This window comes from Centroberyx affinis, unplaced genomic scaffold (genome assembly GCF_046629955.1).
Source record: "Centroberyx affinis isolate AG114_WGS23_722 - 3 ecotype Tasmania unplaced genomic scaffold, CSIRO-AGI_Caff_v1 ptg006064l_1, whole genome shotgun sequence".
NCBI lineage: Eukaryota > Metazoa > Chordata > Actinopteri > Beryciformes > Berycidae > Centroberyx > Centroberyx affinis.
Window position 1 is genome coordinate 37,184 of NW_027283082.1, and position 25,084 is coordinate 62,267.

General features: G+C 42.5%; 1 protein-coding gene across 1 annotated transcript; it reads right to left on the reverse strand.

Annotated features, from left to right (window-relative positions):
• Positions 1-13,326: 13,326 nt before the first annotated feature.
• LOC139638049 (ankyrin repeat and MYND domain-containing protein 2-like) lies at positions 13,327-25,025 on the reverse strand (the record flags this gene model as incomplete). The annotated part of the gene is made up of 9 exons (XM_071512071.1): positions 13,327-13,481; positions 14,178-14,301; positions 14,407-14,535; positions 15,094-15,229; positions 15,769-15,983; positions 20,940-21,100; positions 21,202-21,300; positions 22,589-22,727; positions 24,961-25,025. Coding segments are annotated over 9 exons (1,223 nt in total), but the record flags the coding sequence as incomplete, so codon positions are not given.
• Positions 25,026-25,084: the final 59 nt, after the last annotated feature.

The following is a 25,084-nucleotide window of genomic DNA, read 5'->3' on the forward strand; positions in this document are numbered from 1 at the left end:
GGGATGCCTCTGACTTGAGTCCACTTGGATCCATGGAGCTAGTGGATTTTCTAATAAACCATTTTTAAACTCTTAACTACCTGTGCTATATGTGCTGCCCTGGAATGAGAGGACGTTAAAGTTTACTGTTACTTTAGTGTGCCACCTTTGGCTTAGGATCTTTTTAGAACTGCCTGGGGGATGAAACCTTTCTTAGCTTTCATGTGCGGACTGGGAGAAGAGCTTCATTTTTGTAGCAAAACACTGGGATCAGGTTACTGGTAATTAACACATTAAAGACTACACAACTTTTTGGAAGCCAATATATGAAAATCATCTCTGTGTCTCTGGTGCATAAATCTACCTTGTGTGCTTGCTAACGCTTTAGCATACAGTATGTTAAAGGACAACTCCAGCTTGATGAGTTTTTGCTAATTTTTGACATTTTACATCCCTTTAATGTTGACTGTTTTTACATGCATGTGCTACAATTAAAGATATTTTAAAATCAGTTTTGCCATACCGCTCGGGCTCATTCACTCCCATTCAATTCCAAACGGCATAGAAAACAACACTGGAGACTTAATTCAGTCAGTAAAGGTAGTCCATCACTGTGAACAAGAGGCTGCAAGAGCTAAGACGAGACTGACTTACCACTGTTTTCTACTTCCAGGTCATTACATGTCAAAATAAAACTTTTAACCACTAGAACACAACAACTATAACAACTTAAACCTGTCAATCGGATTTAAGTTTTGGTCGGTCGGTCGGTCGGTCGCATGCAACACGCAATGAGTCATATTTTGGGCTCAAACATATGGGAGAGTCGTACACTTTTATTTTAACAAAATACGTTCTTCAAACATAAAATGTTCTATGGTTTAGTAAACTAGCCTCTTACTGTAATGTCTGAGAGGTTGGAGAACACTTTGGGAGGGACTGTGCCTCCATGCAGAACATTTCAAGATCCTTGATACCTTAGGTTTGTGCTTGTGGACTGCCCTCTTCAATTCAGACTGCAGATTTTCACTAGGGTTCTGGAGACAAGATGGCTATTGCAAAACATCGATTTTGTGTTCCTGCTACCATTTCTGTGATGATTTTGATGTATGTTTGGGGTCGTTGTCTGGTTATAAGGTCCTTCCACAGCCAAGTCTCAACCTCCTGGCAGAGGCAACCAGGTTTTGGACTAAAATATCCTGATACTTAGTGGAATTCATTATGCCATCGATCTTAACAAGATCTGGACCACTAGCAATAAAACAGCCCGAAAACATCAAAGATCCTCCACCATATTTCACTGTGGGCATCCGGTGCCGATGGTTCCATTTTGGTCTCATCTGACGACAACACACAATTTCAACTGTAGTTGCTTGGCAAAGTTCAGGCGCTTCAGTTTATGGGTTGCACTCAGTAAGGGCTTCTTTCCTGCAACCCTTCCAAAGAGCTTGTTGACATGGAGGAGGATTTTGACACTTGATAACCTCAGCATTCCACTCAACTGTGTTTGTGAAACTGTAATCCTTGGGTTCTTCTTTGCCTCCCTCACCATCTTCCTCCCTGTTCATGGGGACAATATGCACATGCGTCCTCTTCCTGGTGAATTTGCAACTGTTCCATATTTCTAAACCTTTTTGATTATTGCCCTGACTGTGCTTAGTGGTATTTAACTATCTGTCTCTGAGTTGAAAGCTCTTTGATTTTCCACAAAGTGATGGATGACAAATGGATTTTACATGTATGCAACCTCATATTTTGACCCCAGTAAAACAGGAAATGATGAAAGCAATACAGTTTCTGGATTCTGAGATCAATTAAAAAGAAAACAATAGAATTGTATTTATTTTATACAATACATTTTGCTCATTTTCATGAAGGGTGACAATAATTCTGGAGGTGACTGTATATGGATATTCCTGTATGATAATTTCAGAATTTTATAATGCATCAATTCACAGTAAATGAAAAAAGAATTGACTGACATGGACTGATTGCAATGCAACACTGAATTTATTTTTTTGCCGTGGGATTTCAGTCCCTCTCAGTTTCCTTGGCTGTTTTCCTTAGTGTTTGGACCAGCCGACGGAAGAAGCGCCAGACTCTGTTCTTCTTCTTCTTGGTCTTTTTGATCTCTGAAAAATAAAAGAGGACAATGCCTCAATTCATCATCATGGAAGTAGACATGAGCTACAGTGTGAGCGGACCTGATGAAGACCTCCTACCTGATGTGGTGTCAGAGGATTGTTGCACCTCCTTCTCTTCAGTGCCAACCAGTCTGCTGGTCAAGTCTTCCTGGACTGCAGTAATGTCAGGAGCTTCAGTAGGGAGGGTCAGAGGAACCAGAGGAGCTTCAGAAAAGACGGTCAGAGAAACGACAGGAGCTTCAGTATGGAGGCTCAGAGGAACCACAGGGGCTTCAGCAGTGAGGCTCAGAGGAACCACAGGGGCTTCAGTAGCGAGGGTCAGAGGAACCACAGGAGCTTCAGTTGGGAGGCTCAGAAGAACCAGAGGAGCTTCAGTATGGAGGCTCAGAGGAACCAGAGGAGCTTCAGTAGGGAGGCCCACAGGAACCAGAGGAGCTTCAGTAGGGAGGCTCACAGGAAACACAGGAGCTTCAGTAGGGAGGATCAGAGGAACCAGAGGAGCTTCAGTAGGGTGGCTCACAGGAACCACAGGAGCTTCAGTAGGGAGGCTCAGAGGAACCAGAGGAGCTTCAGTAGGGAGGCTCAGAGGAACCAGAGGAGCTTCAGTAGGGAGGCTCACAGGAACCACAGGAGCTTCAGTAGGGAGGCTCAGAGGAACCAGAGGAGCTTCACTACGGAGGCTCAGAGGAACCAGAGGAGCTTCAGTAGAGAGGCCCACAGGAACCAGATGAGCTTCAGTAGCGAGGCTCACAGGAACCACAAGAGCTTCAGTAGGGAGGATCAGAGGAACCAGAGGAGCTTCAGTAGGGAGGCCCACAGGAACCAGAGGAGCTTCAGTAGGGAGGCTCACAGGAAACACAGGAGCTTCAGTAGGGAGGATCAGAGGAACCAGAGGAGCTTCAGTAGGGTGGCTCACAGGAACCAGAGGAGCTTCAGTAGGGAGGCTCAGAGGAACCAGAGGAGCTTCAGTAGGGAGGCTCAGAGGAACCAGAGGAGCTTCAGTAGGGAGGCTCACAGGAACCACAGGAGCTTCAGTAGGGAGGCTCAGAGGAACCAGAGGAGCTTCACTACGGAGGCTCAGAGGAACCAGAGGAGCTTCAGTAGAGAGGCCCACAGGAACCAGATGAGCTTCAGTAGGGAGGCTCACAGGAACCACAAGAGCGTCAGTAGGGAGGATCAGAGGAACCAGAGGAGCTTCAGTAGGGAGGCTCACAGGAACTACAGGAGCTTCAGTAGGGAGGATCAGAGGAACCAGAGGAGCTTCAGTAGGGAGGCCCACAGGAACCAGATGAGCTTCAGTAGGGAGGCTCACAGGAACTACAGGAGCTTCAGTAGGGAGGATCAGAGGAACCAGAGGAGCTTCAGTAGGGAGGCTTACAGGAACCACAGGAGCTTCAGTAGGGAGGATCAGAGGAACCAGAGGAGCTTCAGTAGGGAGGCTCACAGGAACCACAGGAGCTTCAGTAGGGAGGATCAGAGGAACCACAGGAGCTTCAGTTGGGAGGATCACAGGAGTTTCAATAGGGAGGCTCACAGGAACCAGAGGAGCTTCAGCAGCGAGTATCAGAGGAACCAGAGGAGCTTCAGTAGGGAGGCTCACAGAAACCACAGGAGCTTCAGTTGGGAGGCTCAAAGGAACCATAGGAGCTTCAGTAGGGAGGCTCACAGGAACCACAGGAGCTTCAGTAGGTTGGCTCAGAGGAACCAGAGGAACTTCAGTAGCGAGGCTCAGAGGAACCACAGGAGCTTCAGTATGGAGGCTCAGAGGAACCAGAGGAGCTTCAGTAGGGAGGCTCAGAGGAACCTGAGGAGCTTCAGTACGGAGGATCAGAGGAACCGCAGGAGCTTCAGTTGGGAGGACCACAGGAGTTTCAATAGGGAGGCTCAGAGGAACCAGAGGAGCTTCAGTAGGGAGGATCAGAGGAACCACAGGAGCTTCAGTTGGGAGGACCACAGGAGTTTCAATAGGGAGGCTCACAGGAACCAGAGGAGCTTCAGCAGCGAGTATCAGAGGAACCAGAGGAGCTTCAGTAGGGAGGCTCACAGAAACAACAAGAGCTTCAGTTGGGAGGCTCAGAAGAACCAGAGGAGCTTCAGTAGGGAGGCTCAGAGGAACCAGAGGAGCTTCAGTAGCGAGGCTCACAGGAACCACAGGAGCTTCAGTATGGAGGCTCAGAGGAACCGCAGGAGCTTCCGTTGGGAGGACCACAGGGGTTTCAATAGGGAGGCTTGCAGGAACCAGAGGAGCTTCAGCAGTGAGTATCAGAGGAACCAGAGGAGCTTCAGTAGGGAGGCTCACAGAAACAAAAGGAGCTTCAGTTGGGAGGCTCAGAGGAACCAGAGGAGCGTCAGTAGGGAGGCTTGCAGGAACCAGAGGAGCTTCAGCAGCGAGTATCAGAGGAACCAGAGAAGCTTCAGTAGGGAGGCTCACAGAAACAAAAGGAGCTTCAGTTGGGAGGCTCAGAGGAACCAGAGGAGCGTCAGTAGGGAGGCTCACAGGAACCACAGGAGCTTCAGTAGGGAGGCTCAGAGGCACCAGAGGAGCTTCAGTAGCGAGGCTCAGAGGAACCAGACGCGCTTCAGTTGGGAGGCTCAGGGGAACCAGAGAAGCTTCAGTAGGGAGGCTCAGAGGAATCACAGGAGCTTCAGTAGCGAGCGTCAGAGGAACCAGATAAGCTTCAGTAGGGAGGCTCAGAGGAACCAAAAGAGCTTCAGTAGGGAGGCTCAAAGGAACCACAGGAGCTTCAGTTAGGAGGCTCAGAGGAACCAGAGGAGCTTCGGTAGCGAGGCTCAGAAGAACCACAGGAGCTTCAGTAGTGAGGCTCAGAGGAACCAGAAGAGCTTCAGTTGGGAGGCTCAGAGGAACCACAGGAGCTTCAGTAGCGAGCGTCAGAGGAAACACAAGAGCTTCAGTTGGGAGGCTCAGAGGAACCAGAGAAGCTTCAGTAGGGAGGCTCAGAGGATCCAAAAGAGCTTCAGTAGGGAGGCTCAAAGGAACCACAGGAACTTCAGTTAGGAGGCTCAGAGGAACCAGAGGAGCTTCAGTAGCGAGCATCAGAGGAAACACAAGAGCTTCAGTTGGGAGGCTCAGAGGAACCAGAGGAGCTTCGGTAGCGAGGCTCAGAAGAACCACAGGAGCTTCAGTAGTGAGGCTCAGAGAAACCAGAAGAGCTTCAGTTGGGAGGCTCAGAGGAACCACAGGAGCTTCAGTAGCGAGCGTCAGAGGAAACACAAGAGCTTCAGTTGGGAGGCTCAGAGGAACCAGAGAAGCTTCAGTAGGGAGGCTCAGAGGATCCAAAAGAGCTTCAGTAGGGAGGCTCAGAGGAACCAGAGGAGCTTCAGTAACGAGGCTCAGAGGAACCACAGGAGTTTCAGTAGCGAGCGTCAGAGGAAACACAAGAGCTTCAGTTGGGAGGCTCAGAGGAACCAGATAAGCTTCAGTAGGGAGGCTCAGAGGAACCAAAAGAGCTTCAGTAGGGAGGCTCAAAGGAACTACAGGAGCTTCAGTTAGGAAGCTCAGAGGAACCAGAGGAGCTTCAGTAGCGAGGCTCAGAAGAACCACAGGAGCTTCGGTAGCAAGGCTCAGAGGAACCAGAGGAGCTTCAGTAGGGAGGCTCAGACAAACCAGAGGAGCTTCAGTAGGGAGCATCAGAGGAACCAGAGGAGCTTCAGTAGCGAGGCTCAGAGGAACCACAGGAGCTTCGGTAGCGAGCATCAGAGGAAACATAAGAGCTTCAGTTGGGAGGCTCAGAGGAACCAGAGAAGCTTCAGTAGGGAGGCTCAGAGGAACCAAAAGAGCTTCAGTAGGGAGGCTCAAAGGAACCACAGGAACTTCAGTTAGGAGGCTCAGAGGAACCAGAGGAGCTTCAGTAGCGAGCATCAGAGGAAACACAAGAGCTTCAGTTAGGAGGCTCAGAGGAACCAAAAGAGCTTCAGTAGGGAGGCTCAGAGGAACCAGAAGAGCTTCAGTAGGGAGGCCCAAAGGAACCACAGGAGCTTCAGTAAGGAGGCTCAGAGGAACCAGAGGAGCTTCAGTAGGGAGGCTCAGACAAACCAGAGGAGCTTCAGTAGGGAGGCTCAGAGGAACCAGAGGAGCTTCAGTAACAAGGCTCAGAGGAACCATAGGAGCTTCAGTAGCCAGCGTCAGAGGAAACACAAGAGCTTCAGTTGGGAGGCTCAGAGGAACCAGATAAGCTTCAGTAGGGAGGCTCAGAGGAACCACAAGAGCTTCAGTAGGGAGGCTCAAAGGAACTACAGGAGCTTCAGTTAGGAAGCTCAGAGGAACCAGAGGAGCTTCAGTAGCGAGCATCAGAGGAAACACAAGAGCTTCAGTTGGGAGGCTCAGAGGAACCAGAGAAGCTTCAGTAGGGAGGCTCAGAGGAACCAAAAGAGCTTCAGTAGGGAGGCTCAAAGGAACCACAGGAGCTTCAGTTAGGAGGCTCATAGGAACCAGAGGAGCTTCGGTAGCGAGGCTCAGAAGAACCACAGGAGCTTCGGTAGCGAGGCTCAGAGGAACCACAGGAGCTTCAGTGGGGGGGCTCAGAAGAGCTTCAGTAGGGAGGCTCAGAGGAACCATAGGAGCTTCGGTAGGGAGGCTCACAGGAACCAGAGGAGCTTCAGTTGGGAGGCTCACAGGAACCACAGGAGCTTCAGTTGGGTGGTGCACAGGAACCAGAGGAGCTTCAGTTGGGAGGCTCACAGGAACCACAGGAGCTTCAGTTGGGTGGTGCACAGGAACCACAAGAGCTTCAGTAGGGAGGCTCAGAGGAACCTGAGGAGCTTCAGTAGGGAGGCTCACAGGAACCTCAGGAGCTTCAGTGGCGAGGCTCAAAGGAACCACAGGAGTTTCAGTCGGGAGAGTCAGAGGAACCAGAGAAGCTGAACCAACAGCAGAGTCCATTTCTGGGCTTGGTGTTGTGTTCTCTTCCAGTTCCACCTAAAAAGGGAGAGAAGCCATTTGAATTTTAGAAAATATATTTTTTTCTTTTTTACTATACAGTATCTTCAGTATCCAGCTACTCAGTCGTACATCTGCGCAGGTCTTCTTACCTCTTTGGTGGTCAGCACTTCAGACATTTCCATGTGTTTCTGTGGCTCGAACATCACACAGATTTCCCCCACTGTGACGTCAACAATCCTGGTCAGCAGCTGTGGCCCAAAGTGCTTCAGCTCCTCCAGCAGGACATCTGGAGTGTACTTCTCTCTGACCTTGTTCTGGATAGAAAGGACCTTCTCATCCCGGATGGAGCGGGAGAAGGAGGCCTGATGGTCCGTGAAGGTCAGAGAGGCAGACAGCTTATCCTGAACGGCCTTCGTGAGTCCGACGGCCAAGTCGCTGAGCTGCAGCGGGGGTACGGACAAGAGGAGCGCCGGATTAATCCAGAAGCCCTGCAGGACTTTGGGGACAACCCGCATCACCACTTCCTGGGGGCCGAGGAGGCTGGAGCTGAGCTGCTGCTTCTCCATCAGGCTCCTGATGGCTTTGTCAGCCAGACGGATGATCTGAGGGTCTCTGTCAATGAGAGTCGCTCAAAATGAGTTGAAATACAGGTTTTCTGAAAAGACACAATTTCCCCACAGGAATCATTCGACTTTCATCTTATCTCATAACTGTGACTTACTGAAAACAAGGACTGTTGGCTTCATGTGAGTTGAGCACGATTTGGGCTAAAAACTCAGTAACCATCATTTTCATACTGATGTTCACCTCCCACATCTGAAACAAGAAATGGGATGCACCATTCAGATTTGACGTATTTACAGGATCAATCTAGTGTTATGTGATAATTTACTCCAAACTAAGTCTTTTCATGTTCTTGGTCTTACCAGTGTGAGGAGAGGCTGGACACTTTCATCAAAACTCTCAAGATCAAACCTCCACAATCTTCAAATAGAAAGAAAACAGAAGGTACATCTTAACTGTTGCTCTCTTTTCTTCTCATTAGTAACAGACTAGCTTAAAGGAATAATCCACACAAAAAAAACATGAAAATTCAGTCACGTTTGCGTGTACTCTAGCCTTGATAGGTAAACAAGAAAATAAGAGCCAAGATTTTAAAATGTAAATACTGTTTTAAAGCAATTACTTTGCATTTAATTGTCAAATTCAATAAGTGAGCACCCATATTAATGTTTGATGTTATAATAATAATGAAAAATGCCATAAAATGTGCCATTTTTAACTATAAACGCTGCATGTATTACACTGTGCAGAATACATACAGAACAGAGACTAAAGTGGACATCAAACATTAAACCGATTTTCTACTGGCATGGGGGTGAGTAGATAATGACTGAATTTTAATTTTTGGGTGAACTATTCCTTTAACATGAGCAGAGTTTAAGATAGATTGAGTGGTGGACTGTCTCACAGCTCCCTGAGAGATGTCTTGCCCTGCGCCACCAGCCAGTCAGTCATGTCCTCAGCTGTCAGCTCAGATGGGACCTGCTTTTGTTGCTGACGCCTCAAAAACTGCACCATCATTTTTTTCTACAAGACAAAAGAAAACATCAAATGTTCTCATGTATAATCATAGGAGACACTTTACCAGAATTTGTCAGGTGTTTTATTTTGTGCGGGCCTGAAACAAAAGTGGTTCTTACTTGTACTTCATAGTACTTCCACTCCCAGCAGAGCTGTACAGTGTCTCTGTACACCGGTACATTGAGCAATGCCTTTGAAGGAAATGCGATAATGTCACTCAAAAGCCTCTTATGCTACATTTAATGACAGCTCAAAATCTTTACAATTTAACTGCAATAAACAATCCTCACATACCTTGATGGGTCTATAGATGACCCTTTCTCCTTCAATCCAGTCCATCGATGTTTTGTTACTGGATGACAAATCAACAGTGCAGAAACAACGACACAATAAAACCAACTACCAAACTCACAACTACAGAAGAGATGTAAAAGCACTCAAACACAGTTGATACTGATGGCTGAAATGAACAGAGGGTGTTCAGGGAGAAAGTTTCTGTGAGGGATGGAATGCACTTATTGTTGAGTCACTGGGAGTAGAATTCTGCTCTTCATGACAGACAGATTGTGTTTTGGTTCAACTGTTCAGGCAGAGATGACCAGGGAAAATACATGTCAGCAAATATGATGATCAAGTTTGATCAATAAGTTACCTTTAAATGTTTTATTTAATCACACAGGAATGTCTTTTTGCAAGGCAACACCTGAATAGATGTTAATCCTGTGTTTTGACTTGGTTAGTTGGTTGGTATTGGGAGTGTAGGCTACATTGCCCTAAAAAACGGCCAGGTGTGTCAGCACTTTTATATCCTTGATACGCACACTGTGTAACATTTTGGTCAACATTGCAGGATTACACAGCCTAAGTAGATGGATAAACACTCTCACATTGTCTACATGGCAGCTCCTAATGCTATGGTACTATGCTGCAAGTCTGACTTCAATTCCTGTTGACCGACACGTTGCCTTGTCATCTTCTCCAAAATGATGCTTGTTGTATCACAAGCTTTAGGTCCAAGATGCACAAGCAACATTTTGAAGCTGTGGAGAAGGGAAGTATCGCTCACAACAGGGATGGGACTGGCAAGCAGGACAAAATCAATGTAATCACACTGGCTATAGGACAATAATGAAAAAATACTTACATACTTTACATTGCTTCACAACACTTCCCATGTATCATGGCCCTTATTCCTCCCTCTAACACATTACACTGAATTGATTTATTAAAAAGCAACTTTTACTTTGAGCTACTTTTCTTTTTAATTGAGTAGGTGTTTACACCAGTGATTTTCCTTCTGCTTAAGTAAAATCTCAGCAGACGCTTCCACAGAATTCAGCGTCACAGGGCTGTTAGACTCTTGGTCTTGTTATGCTATGGCCTGTAGGTTCATAACATAACAAAATCTCAATCTTCATCACTTCAGCGTTCTGACTAACTCTGCTAACTCTGCTAACAAATCAAGTTATGCTTCCTGTTTCACAGGAAGAGAGATCTTCTGCCATTGAAAGTGCGTTATATTCATAGAATTTTAGGCCTGTTTTACCAATCCCCTAAACAAGCCTGGCAGGTTTACATGTGTGCCATTAAAATTAGCCAGCGTTAGAGCTGACACAGGTTCTCATTTCCTCACTTTTAGGATAATGCTAGTCGTCTATAATAATACTTAACATACTGTATGCTAAAGCATTAGCATGTGCACCAGACAGAGTTATCTACCAGAGGGACAGAGATGTTTTTTTTGGTGCTAATAGGCTACTCTCATCATTTGCATGTTGCAAGGCCACCAACTCACCTGAGAACTGCTGCTCAGGGATTATGGCTGAAACTAGTCCCTTTAGACATACATAGACACTCAGATCATGCATCAATTCCTGGTAGATTGGCTAGAACTGGATGCTTCTTAATCATAATATCTCTAATCCACACTCATCTGAGCCACACATACTTAAAGACACACATACTTAAAGGTCTAAAAGTGAGATTTAGATTCTATTATTCTTGTGCATATATTTTATGATAATATGTGCATTTTTAAGGAAGAAGGTTCTGCACACTTAGATCCATGCAAGTTTCTTTAATAAATCAAGTGCCAAGCTTTCGGTCACAAGACCTTCATCAGGGCTTGGATCTAAATGTGCAGAACCTTCTTCCATAATACTGTTCTTCGGTCTTCTGGCACCTTAGTGCATTCAATAGTCGTGAGTGCGGTGATCTTCTCAAAGAATGATAATATGTGCATTTTGGTTGTGCAATTGGTTTTCAAAGTATGCTGTCTAATGTCACTTGAATGACACTTCAATGATAGATATTCTACACCTGTACAGCAGGTGGCACACTCCTACAAATTATAAGTGTAACTAGGAGTTGAGTATGAAACTTGGAATTTCATGAACATTCGCATTTTAACACTCAATGATTTCCTTTTAAGTAAAACCATTTTCCTGCTTTTATTTCAGCCCAACTTTAAGAGCCACATAGGACTATAGGGATGCACATTTTCAAAAATAATCTTGATCGATTTGCACTGCTAGTTACCAATCAAATATCGATGTTTGTTAGGCCCAAATATGTTACCCCCCCCCAAAAAAAAAACAACAACACACGCGCACCACTACACACACTTCGAATCGAAGCATTATCCAGACAAACAACGTAGGCCTAAGTCACACTGACAAACATATTGAAGCTGAATGGAGGCTATAATCATAAAGAACAAAATAAGAATATTATTATGTAGGCTGAGACTACAGTATTAGTCTATGTAGGCGATGCAGTTATGGCTCGTAAAAACCTGCCGCATTTTCATTCAAGATTTCCATATATATAATAATATATGTAAATAAATGAACAGCAAACATAAAATATAAAAAAACAGTAACTATAAAATAAAAGGTTAAAAAAAGGTTTTATCAAGTAATTAAATTACTTGATAAAATTAAAAAAGTTTTGAAAATTATGTTTGACCTTGCTGTTTCATATTGGCATCACTGGCCGGTGAATGTTTCTTATTTGAACAATTGATTTTTTTTTTTTATTAAATTTTTTTCTATTGATGATTACTGCATGGAAAACTATGTATCTATGTATGTGGCTATAAAAATAACTTAGTCAAGCCAACAAAGATGTTTATTTAGGCACGCTTTATTAATATTAACAGATAAGACAGGTGATGGGTCTGGTAACCAGTAGAGCATTATCAGATTGAACAACTAGCAATGACAGATCCACCAGTTCCATCATTCTGTTAGATGGATGGATGTGGATACTAAACAAAAACACAACACATATGTCAAAAAGAATTACATACAGTATTTCAAAAAGGCCAATAAAACAACTTCACAGCTTTACAAACACCACACACAGAGCACAGTTAAGCTCACACACACCGCACATGACTGCATTTTTACATTTCAGAGGAAACTGTGAAATATTTTACCATAAATACAGAATTCTTAGTTTGTAGGTTGGCCACTGCCCTCGGACCAGTCTGTGCATGATCCTTATGCAAAATAACATAAATACAGAATTGAAATACAATGGCTATATGGTGTGTTTTCTTGGACATGACCGGATAAAACAGGCCCTCAATAGGCAACTAAACAAGCAACATGGAGCTAAACACACTAAACCAAAGTTTCTATCTACACCATGATACATTTAGGGATGTAGTGGAGGGTAAACCCACCAGGTCAGAGTTTACCCACCTTTTTATTTACCACTACATCACTTGATATATTATATATTCATTACACACTTACTGTATGCCTCAGCCTCTTTAAAATGGCACTCAAGAGTTGTAAACATGAATTCCACTTGATTTAAACGGCCTTGATTTAAACAAGTAAGTACTTGGCCCACGCTGTTCCTTCAGCTGCAAAACACATCAGACCTCCATCACCCATTACACATTTAACATCTCAACACACTGCCTTCTGCTGCTGAGGTTTCCAGTAGATACACATGGGCCACCCTGGTATTTGTAGGGTGCACCTTACTCACGAACAATGTTACCATGTCTCTTTATGCCGGTTACCATTACAAAATCATTAATTCTTACCATTTTACAGCCTGTTGACAGTGGAAAGGACCAAATGAAAATAATACCAATTAAAGCTGCACTAGGCAAGATTTTCATGTAAAAATACACCTGTCTTAATCAGCCTAAATCACACATTGGGGCTGCAACAGAGAAGAGCGTTCCATCTCCACTAATGAAGACCTGGAGATTCACCCTACTTGCCCAAATACACAGAAGGTGACCAATCAAAATTTAAGATTGAAATCTAATCTGTCTTCTAAGAAAGTCCAGAGAAAACTGGACTCACCAACATTAGATCTTTTGCCTCTCTCTTCTCTTTGGTATCATTTGGTATAAAGCATCACAGATAGACAGACAAACATGAGCGTGCTGTGTGCAGTTCACTCACGTCACCTTACAGGATTTCTGAAATAAAGTTCAAACAGTTACCTCTCTCTGTCATTTGGAGCCGCCAATATGTGAAGTTACCTTGTGCAGCTTTAAATTTGGTTTACTGATGATCTAAAACTACATGGCGTGGATTGGAATATAAAAGCAGGGGAATCAGTGTGTACCCTACTAGCATGTTTGCGGCTTGTTTTTTCTGCTTAGCCACGCCTCTCCGTGTGTATCTTTTGAGACGAGATCACAACGTCCGCATTAGTTTCCGTTCGGGGGCCGTGGCTGGTTCTCCGTCCTCATTCCCGGGTGCAGGAGGGTCCTTCGGCGGAGGTGGACGGGCAGCCCAGCAGCTCTGCGGGACAGCCTCCAGCAGCGGCCACCTTCTCCTCCGCCCTGAGACACAGCTCCTGCAGGAAGTTGGCCGTCTCCTTCACCAAGTCGCTCTCGTCGTCTGACAGGGAGCAGAGAAACACAGAGCAGTTGCCTTTACTGAACACTAGAGGGCATCCTAAACTGTGGATCCCACGGCACTGTGTCCCACTCTTAGGAGTTACTATTCTGCTGCTGCCCTGGTACTGTTAAAGGAGAACATTACTGCCTAAGTAACTCCACACTTAACACTTGTTTTTTTGAGTTTAAACGTGTATTTAGGACTATTTAGTTATGAAATACACAAATGCAGTCAAGCCATATGTCATATTGTCAACATTTTGACTAAACCTGGTTCAGTTCACCCTCCAGTGGTTAAAAATGTTACCACTCTAAAGATTGAAATTTAGCCTGGGGGTGGGTTTAGATTTATGACACTCCACCCCGTTCCTCTTCTCACCAACCCAGCCCCACCCCAAATCCCCCTCCTCCACCCCCAATCTTCACGCTCACTTTCCTGCACTTTCCAAAATCACACAGTAGGTGGAGAAAAGCTCAAACTGGGTGCAAAATCACAGAAAAAACAGACTGTAGCTGTGGTCAGGGAGGAACCCCCAGCATATCAGAGGTGAACGACGCTGGCTGATTGTGCCAATATACCAATACATACAGCAGATGTAAGCCTAGCCTAAAATAGATCCCAGATCCCACTTTAAGAAACACTGGTGTAAGGTACATAACTGTACAGCACAGGTGAAAGGGATAACCTGATGAGCACCTTTCAGTTCGTTCAACCTCGGAGTGTCCTTCTCCTGGTCCACGCCCTGCTCCTGAGGAGATCTGCACATCTTTTTATGGGTGAACCAGTGGAGCCTTTGGCACATCAAGCTACAATAAGTCACCTCCAAGACAAACATAAACAAAGACGATGACCAGGAGATCATTCAAAACAGAAATTTGATGAACTTATATTAAATGTTAGTGGCTTTTATAAGACGCCCACTTACTGTTTTGCAAAGGGAGCATCTCTTCTCTGCTCCCTTCTCCCCACATGTAGCACAGTAGTCAGCATCCACAAAGGCCATCTGACCTGTCAGGGCCTGGGTTAACACTGAGAACGCTGTTGGGTCATTGCCCTGGAAACAAGATACGATGGTATGTTAAAATCATATAAACTACAGTTATTAAAGGAGCATTTAATCTATGATTTTTGTCAACCTGGAACAACATTGGGAGTGTCTTCGAACTCCAATGGGTGGGGAGTTTTTGTTCTAAATCAGAGTACAGGCCAGAAAGTGAGTTTTGAAATGCCGGAAATCTCAACAGCTGGCCAAGTAATCGTTGAGTAATTGGTATTAATCAACAACCCTATCAAACCCCAGTGATATATTATTGTCATTTTGTGCACAGTAAGTTTTGTGGACAGTAAAAATCTTAGTTATTGCTCCTTTAAAATGAAATATATACAGAGACCAAAAACTGTCTAGACCCAAAACGGAGCAAATCATGAAGACCATCTAAAGAAAGCCTTTGTTCAGCAAAACCTCTTTAAATAAAAACAGCCACTGCTTCTTCGTAAATTGTCCATTGGATTTTCTTGAAGAATTACTATTTGGTTTGGGAGAAATAAACAATGCTTTATTCAATACTTGATTTCAGAAAGCTTTGAATTGAACTATATTAACTTCACTTACTATCTCCACTGGTGCAATACTCTTCACCAGCTGTTGAAGGAGTGTGGCCTCACAGTAAGGAAACTTCCTGATGCAGTCGCGGATGAACTTCTCCTGGTATTGTGGAAAGCCATCGCTGTCTCTTCCTTTCAGCAGGCTTTGAGATAAGAGCAAATAACCAAGTGAAGGACAATAAAAGCAGAAATCTGTACAATATAACATTCCAATAAAATCCAGATACAAATTTTAGAACCAGTCAGGATGGAGCAACACTACACTCGGAGGAGTCATTCCTATGTTCCCAGGGTCCTATGATCCCAAGGTCCTATGTTACCAGGGTCCTATGTTTCCCAGCTCTATATAGCACATAATGGGAACCTGAAACAGATGTTCCCCAGCTCTGTATTCGCTTAATATGGTTAGTTAGGTTTAGGGTTAGGGTTAAACATAGGACCCTGGGAACATAGGACCCTGGGAGAGCACATATGTAGAACTGGGGAACATAGGACCCTGGGAACATAGGACCATTTGTCATGTTCCCATTATGTGCCATATAAATCTGGGGAACATAGGAGCATGGGAACATAGGACCCTGGGAACATAGGAGCCTTTGTCATGTTCCCATTATGTGCCATATAAATCTGGGGAACACAGGACCCTGGGAACATAGATACGCTCCCCACTCGGAAGCCTCACCTCCTGATAAGTGCGTCTAGCTTGTCATCACGCTCCTGGAGGAAGACCAGGCATTTCTGCAGCACGCAGCTGATGTAGTGCATCTTCATGGCCAGGACCTCGTTCATGTCCTGCTGCTTCACACACTGCTCGCACAGCAGGTCCATCACCCGGTAACACTTCTCCAGAGCCGCCACGTCCACCAGCAGAGGGTTCTCCTTCACCAGCATGACCATCTGACAGTTTGGAGCTTTAGTTATACAATCATTTTTTGGCGGCAGAGCTGCTCCGGAGGCAGAAATAATCTCACTGGTTGATTGAAACCTCAATGGGTGGAGCCAAAGAACAACAGTTTCTCTGGCTAATCAGCAGAAGAACGCAATGACATCTTGTTGCTACAAGGGTTCACATGTTACACCCACACCCAAAATGATCCCAGTTAAAAGGCAAGAGGTAAGAGAGGAGGAAGCTAATATTATGAAGCCTAGTGCTATAGATATTAAATGGACTGAATTTATTTTATATTATTATTGTTTTATATTATTATATAATATAGCCATACTAAGTTATTGGTAACACCTTACAATAAGGGTACATTAATTAAGGGTTAGTTAATGCTTAATAAGCATTAACTAACCCTTGATTAACAGTTAACTAATGTGTCTGGTAATCATTTACTAATGGTGTTCATGTTAACTAAGGTATTTATTTATACATTATTTCATAGTCATAAACTATTAAATAATTGTGTGTTACCTTAAATTGTGTGTAACACTTAAATAAGTGTTACCAAGTTATCTATGTTAGCTAGTTAGCTTAGCTGACCTTCCAAGTTCAAACTAACCATATAGCCTATAGCTATCTAGGTAAGCTAGTTAGCTAGCTGCTGACCTTCCAACATCATCAATGCCATAGTCATGAATGAATAAAAAAGAAGTCATTTATGTTTCTATTTCTATTTTGAGTAGAGCTCCTCCTTTGCTTTCCAGCTTTAACAGTTAGCTAACTTGCGCTTGGAAAAACTGGTTCTTTGAGGTTTTACTCAACCAGTGAGATTATTTCAGCCTCCAGAGCAGCTCTGCCTCTGAGAAATGTTTGCATATAACTAAAACTACAATCTGCAACCATCTGACAGAGGGCCCCTCAGTACAAAGTTAGTATATACAGTAAATGTCTTTATAATCTGCTTTAAATTCTGAAAAGGGAGCAGAGAGGGAGCAAAGAGTCTATCCAGAAGTTATTCCATTTCATATTGTGTTATTCATAGCTTATTCATAGTAAGCTGTTAACACTGCATTGCTTACATGTGACACACTGTAGGCAATAGTGAAAGAAACCAGATACTAATCTCATATTTTGGAATGGAGCCCTGTAGAGGTCAAATAAAGGAATGTAAAGAACTTTCCCACTGTCATTGCTGTCAAGCGTAGTTCAGTATATAAGCAAACATAATATAAATGTATTTATGTACGGACAAACCATAATATGAAGTAATATTTAAAATCGCAATAATTTACCCTAAAGAAAACAGCAGAATCCATCCAGTCTCATATACAAATTTGCTGTAACGCAAAGACTTGTAAAAGTGAGACTTTGTGAGACTTCATGCTCAATTTCAAATTGCCGCTTATATTTGGTTTTTTTTGGATGACTGTTCATATCTATTCTGGGATGTAACCCATATCTGATACCAATATGAACTGACAGCAATGTCGAAAAGACGTGTGTGCAAAGTAACAATAATAAGACACACCTGTCACAAAGTCACATCCGTTTTTTGTGCCAGGGACTTCAATATTCAATGTTCCCTTTGATCAAAATTGTTCTTAACACATTGTGACCCCAGTATGCGTCTTTGAGTTTTGACTGAATTGAGGCGTCTCTCCCAAATACCAATCGAGTCGCTACTTGTCTTCCTTTCCACTGTTGTGTCTTCTTGTTCCAATCCGAGTGTTCAAATACTTTTAACACATGTAGGTCGCATGCCTCAGGACCAGATGTTGTAGCACATATCCATGTAGTTCAGATCAGAACTGGAAAAAATGTGAGTCCATGCTGCTTTTTGCTGTTCACACCGATTAGAAAACATCAGATCTGAATCAGAATTGGGACACTTTCAGCTGCAGTGGGAACGTAGAACGTATCTGAAAGACCTTCACACTGTCTGTTCTGACTCAATAACCTTCATTAATGGGCTAATGTGACTCCTAAGGTGTCCTTATATGCATATACCTAGAAGCAAATTCCATTGTTGTGGTTTTTATTGTTACGAACACGATCTACATACACCGACTACTGCTAATACTCACTAATGCTTATTCATGTTAGGGATTCTGCTGTCAAGGGGACATGAGCTGTGTTCCCACCGTGTCCTGCCTTCACTCCCAGTCAGTCAGATATATTTAGAATGAAGCTAAAGAGGGAAGGGTGCCACTGTGGTCGCTGTGGACTGAAGCGGAGCCAACGCCGGTCACGTGGACCTCGCGGAATTCAAAGGGCACTAGGCTATCCAAGCCCTACTGTGAAATGAAGATGCTTCTTTAGCACTCCCATTATATCTCACCGTCATGCTCCACGAGCAAGAGGACACCACAGAGTCCATGAATTTGTTATTCATACTGTTGAGCTCTTAAATACTGGCAACATAAACATGATGCCAGGAAGTAAAATAGTAGGAATTGTGTCACAATCTAACTACAAAAATGGCTCCCATAGGTATTGAAGGTTTATTCTCTTCATCATTTATTTGACTTTTACTTGTCCAGGGAAAGTTGACAGAACTCGTGTTGTTTTCCAGCAACGCCCTGCTTCACATTCAAAGTGTTCCGAACATTCACACTGACTAGTACAACCAGTCTTCCCCACCCACATTTTCCCATCCAGCTTGGGAATTCGAAGCAGCCACCTTGTCACAAGCCTTCTTCTCTAAGCTCTAGGCTACCACTGCCCCAACAAATGATACACTTATCAAAGGAAATACTGTGGAGATGGGACAATAAGCTTTTCTCACGATACGATTCGATACGCGAAATGGGGTTCACAATTCGATACAAACATGGTAAGATGGAATAAATAAACGTCACGTGACGGCAAAGTCTGACTGTGCAGAATTATGTTTATTTCTGGTCCACAAATCTTTCTAGCGATGGAACTGGCTCGCTAGAATGTAAACAACAATTTAAAAATGTCGTTACAAAGTGACAATAATATAATTTGGATGGAGAGCTTGTGAAATTGTGATGGTCAAGCCGTCATATTGCGCTATATTGAACTTCGATATATTGTCCCATCACTTAAATAATGCACTCTGTCTTTCTCCTGCAGTTCGACGATGCATTCAGTAACTATCCTCAGTTGATTTTGTATTGGTGACCTAGAGTACCAACCAAGAGTTTAATGCATAACTTTCTTACCTATAGAGCTGAAACATCAGGTTCCAGAAGTAAATTTCCCATCCATTTATTTCTATAGGGAATTTGATTATGAGCTGTAACGTTTTAACAGTGTAAGGTCGACTCATCATGAGCTGTCAGACTGGGGAACTCTATGTTCCTGTAGAAGCTGTCAGTTAAGGTGATTTCTACTTTATTGTTAAGTAATGTTTTGTGTTTGTTGTGAGTTCCTGGTGAAATTGTACACTGCTCACAAGCCTTAGAAAGTTCCCACCAATCGGAGAGGTCGCTGTTACCACAGAAACATTACCTGCTTTAAAGTTGTGTGTGGTTATTGAGGGAAAACTCTTAGTTAATGGCCTATTATTGTAGAATATGGCAATGCAGAATAAACCATTAATAAGTGCTTTATAATGACTATTAAAGAGCCAATGTGCTACAAATATGCATGCTAATAAGCAACTAGGTAATGGTGAATATAAAGTACCTTAATATAAAGTGTTACCATATTATATTTTATTATATTATATTAACTAGTATCACTGTTGAAAATTAGCGAAAATAAATAGATCACTAACAATGCTGTATGGGATGATGTATACTGTCTTGCACCCTTGCCTTTTCTTAATTTTTCGTATCAGATATTTTTTCTGAATCTGTTCTTATAAGCTCTTGATTCTTCTGGTGGCTGGCTGGTTCGGTTCAAATCTTAAAACTGTTTATACTGGGATTTTCTGAAATGTCTATGGAGAAAATAAATGGGATATTTACCTCTGGAACCAGGGCCACTAAAAGCCAGAGGTGGAAAGTAACTAAGTACATTTACTCAAGTAACTCAAGTGACTTAAGTACAATTTTGAGGTACTGACACTTTACTTGAGTATTTGTAGTGAGACTTTATACTTTTACTCCACTACATTTCAGAGGGAAATATTGTACGTTTTACTACATTTATTTTATTTACTACATTTATCTGACTGTTGTAGCTACCAATTACTTTGCAGAATAAGGTTTTACATGCAATAAGCTCATAAAATATGTTTGAGTTTAAACTACCCAACAGTATGGAGTAGTTTATATTATTCTGAAAAATTAGTAAAAAAAAAAAAAAAAGAAGAAAATATATTTTTTTCAAATTTGATAACTTTCATGAAACTTTCATGTTTGTGGATGGTCAAAAATATTTGTGTTTCTTATTTTTATCCGTATTTATTCTATCTCTTATATACCAGCTGTTTCAAAAGCAGGTTTACATTTTCATATACATTATTGTATTATTAAATACATTAGTACTTCAAAATACAAAATACTTCTTACAGGTTAATGCATTGATAATTTAACACTCTGTTCTTCAGAATGAATACTTTTCCTTTTGATCCTTAAGTACATTTTACTGTTAATAATTCTATACTAATACTTAAGTAAACTTTTGAATACAGGACTTTTACTTTTAATGAAGTATTTTTCCATTGTGGTCTTGCTACTTTTTAGAGCTGCAACGATTAATCGATTTGTTGTCAACTATTAAATTAATCGCCAACTATTTTGATAATCAATTAATCGGTTTGAGTAATTTTTTAAGAAAAATAAGTCCAAATTCTCTGATTCCAGCTTCTTAAATGTGAATATTTTCTGGTTTCTTTCCTCCTCTATGACAGTAAACTGAATATCTTTGGGTTGTGGGCAAAACAAGACATTTGAGGACGTCATCTTGGGCTTTGGGAAACACTGATCCACGTTTTTCACCATTTTCTGACGTTTTATAGACCGAACAACTAATCGATTAATCGCGAAAATCACCTTGACAGGGTTGAGGTTGGTCGTCATGATGATCTTGTGCAGCGGTCCCGCCAGTTTGGGGGGCAGCTTGGGCTCCCTCTCCTGCCCCTGGGGTCTGGTGTAGTAATCCAGCCTCGCCCGAGAGAAGAAGTTGTTGATCACCCTGACGCAGTCGTGCTGGCCTGGAGAGAGAGAGGGGAAAGGAAACCGTGGTCGGCCCGGACCGTCGCCAAAACAACTGGCGGCGGTCGGTCCGCTGATGATCACGCTCGGTGTGTCTCACCCACAAAAGCCGCCATCTGAGCCGCGGTGCGACCCACGGAGTTCACCAGGTCCCTCTCGGCTCCCGCGTCCAGCATCATAGTGGTGATGTCTGTCTTCCCTGGTGGTAAAATCAAGACAAATACTGATTGTTATATTAATACTAGACAATTTTACCAGTGGCTATTTGGTCTTATGTATGTCCTGTAAGCTACTTGAATTTAGTTTGTGTTTTTTTATTATCATTATTCACATTATTTTCAATGTAGACCCAAGGATTGTTTGGGGTTGGTGGGGGTGAGGTTCTATATGCTTGAGGGGGAGGGAGGGAGGGAGGGAGGGAGTGGGGGAAAGGGCGATGGGGATTCTACTGTCAATGTAATTGTATTAAAATTCAATAAAATTGTATTGGGAAAAAAAGAAAAAAAGAAAAAAAAATCAGACAAATACTGATTACTCATTGCAATCTGCACCCTATCTCTTAATATGGCTCCTTTGTTATCAGTTTAGCCATGGCAGGTAAGGTATAGAATGAATTTTGGTTCAATATTCAGAAATACATGTTTCAAAACTAAGTGTACAATTTTTAACAATAATAATGAAAAACAAAGCTGTATAATTTTAGTCATTGTAACTTATCTAGTGATTTTAACCAAATAAATCACCAGTCCAGAGTACATAGTAGGTATACCTGGAATCAGGAACAATATTTAATAATACAATAATGTATATGAAAATGTAAACCTGCTTTTGAAACAGCTGGTATATGAGATAGGATAAATACAGATAAAAATAACAAACACAAATATATTTTGACCGTCCACAAACGAAATTTGAAAAAAATATATTTTCTTCTTTTTTCCTAATAACTTATTTTCAGAGGCTAAATTGTCATATAAATTGTTGATATGCAGCTGTTGACTAGTTCTTGACATTTTCCGAGCTACTCCAGGGATTTGAACCAACGACCCAACAGTCACAAGCCTGCTTCTCTAACCCCTAGGCCAGTGGTTCTCAGCATGGGGTCTGGGGACCAACAGGGGTCCTTGAGGGGGTCCCAGGGGGTCCCCAGCAAGTTGATGAATTGTTCAACTTCAGCATTATTTCATTTACCAGAAGTTAACACAATTAGAGAATGCAGAAGAATGACTGTTTTGATTATAGTTTCTCTGTTATCTCTCTACCTACAATACAGATAGTCATGGAATTCTGGACAAAATCATATCTAACAATACAAACATTCTCACATTTGGGTGTGAGAGACAAAATCTCATCAAATGGGGTCTGTGGCTCTAATGTGGACTAAATTAGTGGTTCTTGATATGAAAAAGGTTGAGAATCACTGCTCTAGGCTGTACAGGTACATACACTACACACACACACACACACACACACACACACATTGGTACCTGACAGGCCGGCGAACATGAGGGCGGTGTATCCATATTCATGCTGGTTGCAGTTGACGTCCGCCCCGTGCTGCAGCAGCAGCCAACACATATCTGCCTTGCCCTTATAAGCTGCATGCATCAGTGGAGTCATGCCATACTAGATAAAGGGGAGAGAGGCAACATGTGAGAGCGAGGGTTCAATTCATATTTGCATTGTAAATATGAAGTAAGTTAAAAAGTCCCACCTCATGACATGAAGTTTTCTAGTGAGGGAAGTTTTCATTTTCAGAGAACATTTTTCTTATTTAACTTTTACCAGATTCTAACCCTAACCTCAACAAAATTGTTTTAGTTCCCTAACCTTAACCAAAGTTGTTTACTTGCCTAAACATAAGCATTAGTTAAAGGAATAGTTCACCCCAAAAATGAAAATTCTGTCATCATCTCCTCCCCCTCATGCCAGCTGAAACACAGGTGAAGTTTGTCCATATAACACACAGGGAGGCTGCCAGCACAACTCCATAGCAGCCTTCTCCAAAACAACTGAAGTCAGTGGGGACCAGTTCTTCAGAGTTCCAAAAAGACCTACAGTCTATTTACACCATCATTTAGTGCAAATCTGAACTACAGCTGATTGACTTGGTCCCCATTGACTTCAGTTGTTTTGGAGAAGGCTGCTACCAAGTTGTGCTGGCAGCCTCCCTGTGTGTTATATGGACTAACAAATTTCACCTGTGTTTCATTTGGCATGAGGGTGAGTAGATGATGACAGGATTTTCATTTTTGGGGTGAACTATTCCTTTAACCTTTTCACATGACAAACAGGTGAAAATGGTGTGCCCAATATGTGTTATTGTCACATAATCCTTTTGTAGCGGAGGAACGTAATCTTCACAGAATTCATGTCCACAACATGTAATCTGCGTTTCAGAGGTTGTGCTCATTTCACAAAATTTGATGAGACTGTGTTGAAAATGTATCCTTTTCCCCAGAATATAATGCTATCAGAAGATTACAAATAATAATGAATGAAATACATCAGACATTTCCTGTATTTGTTTTCGTGATTTTGTTTTCAAATCTATTATGGCTCAGGATGAGAATAATGTTTTTCACGATGTTTTGCAAATAAATGCAGTTTAGTTAAAAGTTGAATTGAATTAGTTTAACTGAATGAATGTGAAGACTGAGTCGTCACAATACTAGACTCTGATTGGCCGACAGCAGCAGCTCCTCTAACTCAGATGCTGCAAACAGGCCTGATTGGATGGATTTCAGTTGGGGCTGAACAATTTTGAAAAAATATCTAATTGCGATTATTTTGACTGATATTGCAATTGTGATATGATTTGCGATATTAAAATGATTTTTACATCATAAGTCATAAGTACATTGTGAGCAACGGAAAAGCCGGAGTCAAATTCCTTGTATGTGTACATACTTGGCCAATAAAGCTGATTCTGATTCTGATTCTGATCATTATTCCCATTTTCATTGAAAAACGTATTAAAATGATTATGGTGTGATTTTTGCGGGGATCTGTACCAAACAAAGACGTTTTCTTAAGTCTGTAGAATATGATGTGTAGGCCAGGACATCTCTGCAGCACCACAATATTTCATTTTAAAATGGTATTTTGACACATTTCACCTTTAACAAATATTGCGCCTCCTGCGATTTGAAAATTGCAGTAGGCCATATTGCGATTTCGATAAAATTTCGATTAATCGTTCAGCCCGAATTTCAGTCATTATTTAGTGAGGAGTTTTGAAAATGCAACTTTTAACTGTAACCATTCAAGCCAAATCCAGTTTTAACGATGTCTTCATGAAACATCTTTTGACCATCTGTGTATGTAAACAGAGGAAAAGTGGAATTCCTATAATACGGGACCTTGAACCCTCACACACACTAAACATTGTTACAAAACGGTGTTGCTGTGTGAGCAGTGATGTCAAGCTGTGTCCACACACCTGATCTTGACAGCAGACTCTTGTGAAGGAGGCCGCCTGAAGGAGCCTGTGTGTTACATCTAGTGGCACGAGACGCTATTATCAAATACCTTGAAGGACTGCATCCGCCTCTCGAGAGTCGCCTCCATATGTCTCCGTAACAATGGGCAACATATGCTACAGTTCCATAACTGCTGCTTTATGGAGCCGGGGGGGGGGGGGGGGGGCAACGTCTTCATTACACAACACAACCCCTCTACATGTAATTATCGAGATATTATCGTATATCGCGATCATATTGACCAAGATAATCGTACTATGCCATTTTCATATGGGCACAGGCCTAAACAATACTGATAATCATTTATACTCAACTACTAAAACAACTAAAACTAAAGCAACATTCCACTTTTTTTTTCCCCTCTGAGACCTTCCTACCTCATCCAGACAGTTCACTCGTATGTCTTTGCTTGCAAGCAGCTGGGCCACCTCCTTTACATCACCTGCACAGAACAAAAATATTATAATTACAGATCAAATTAAAGTGGGGGAATGGCATAAT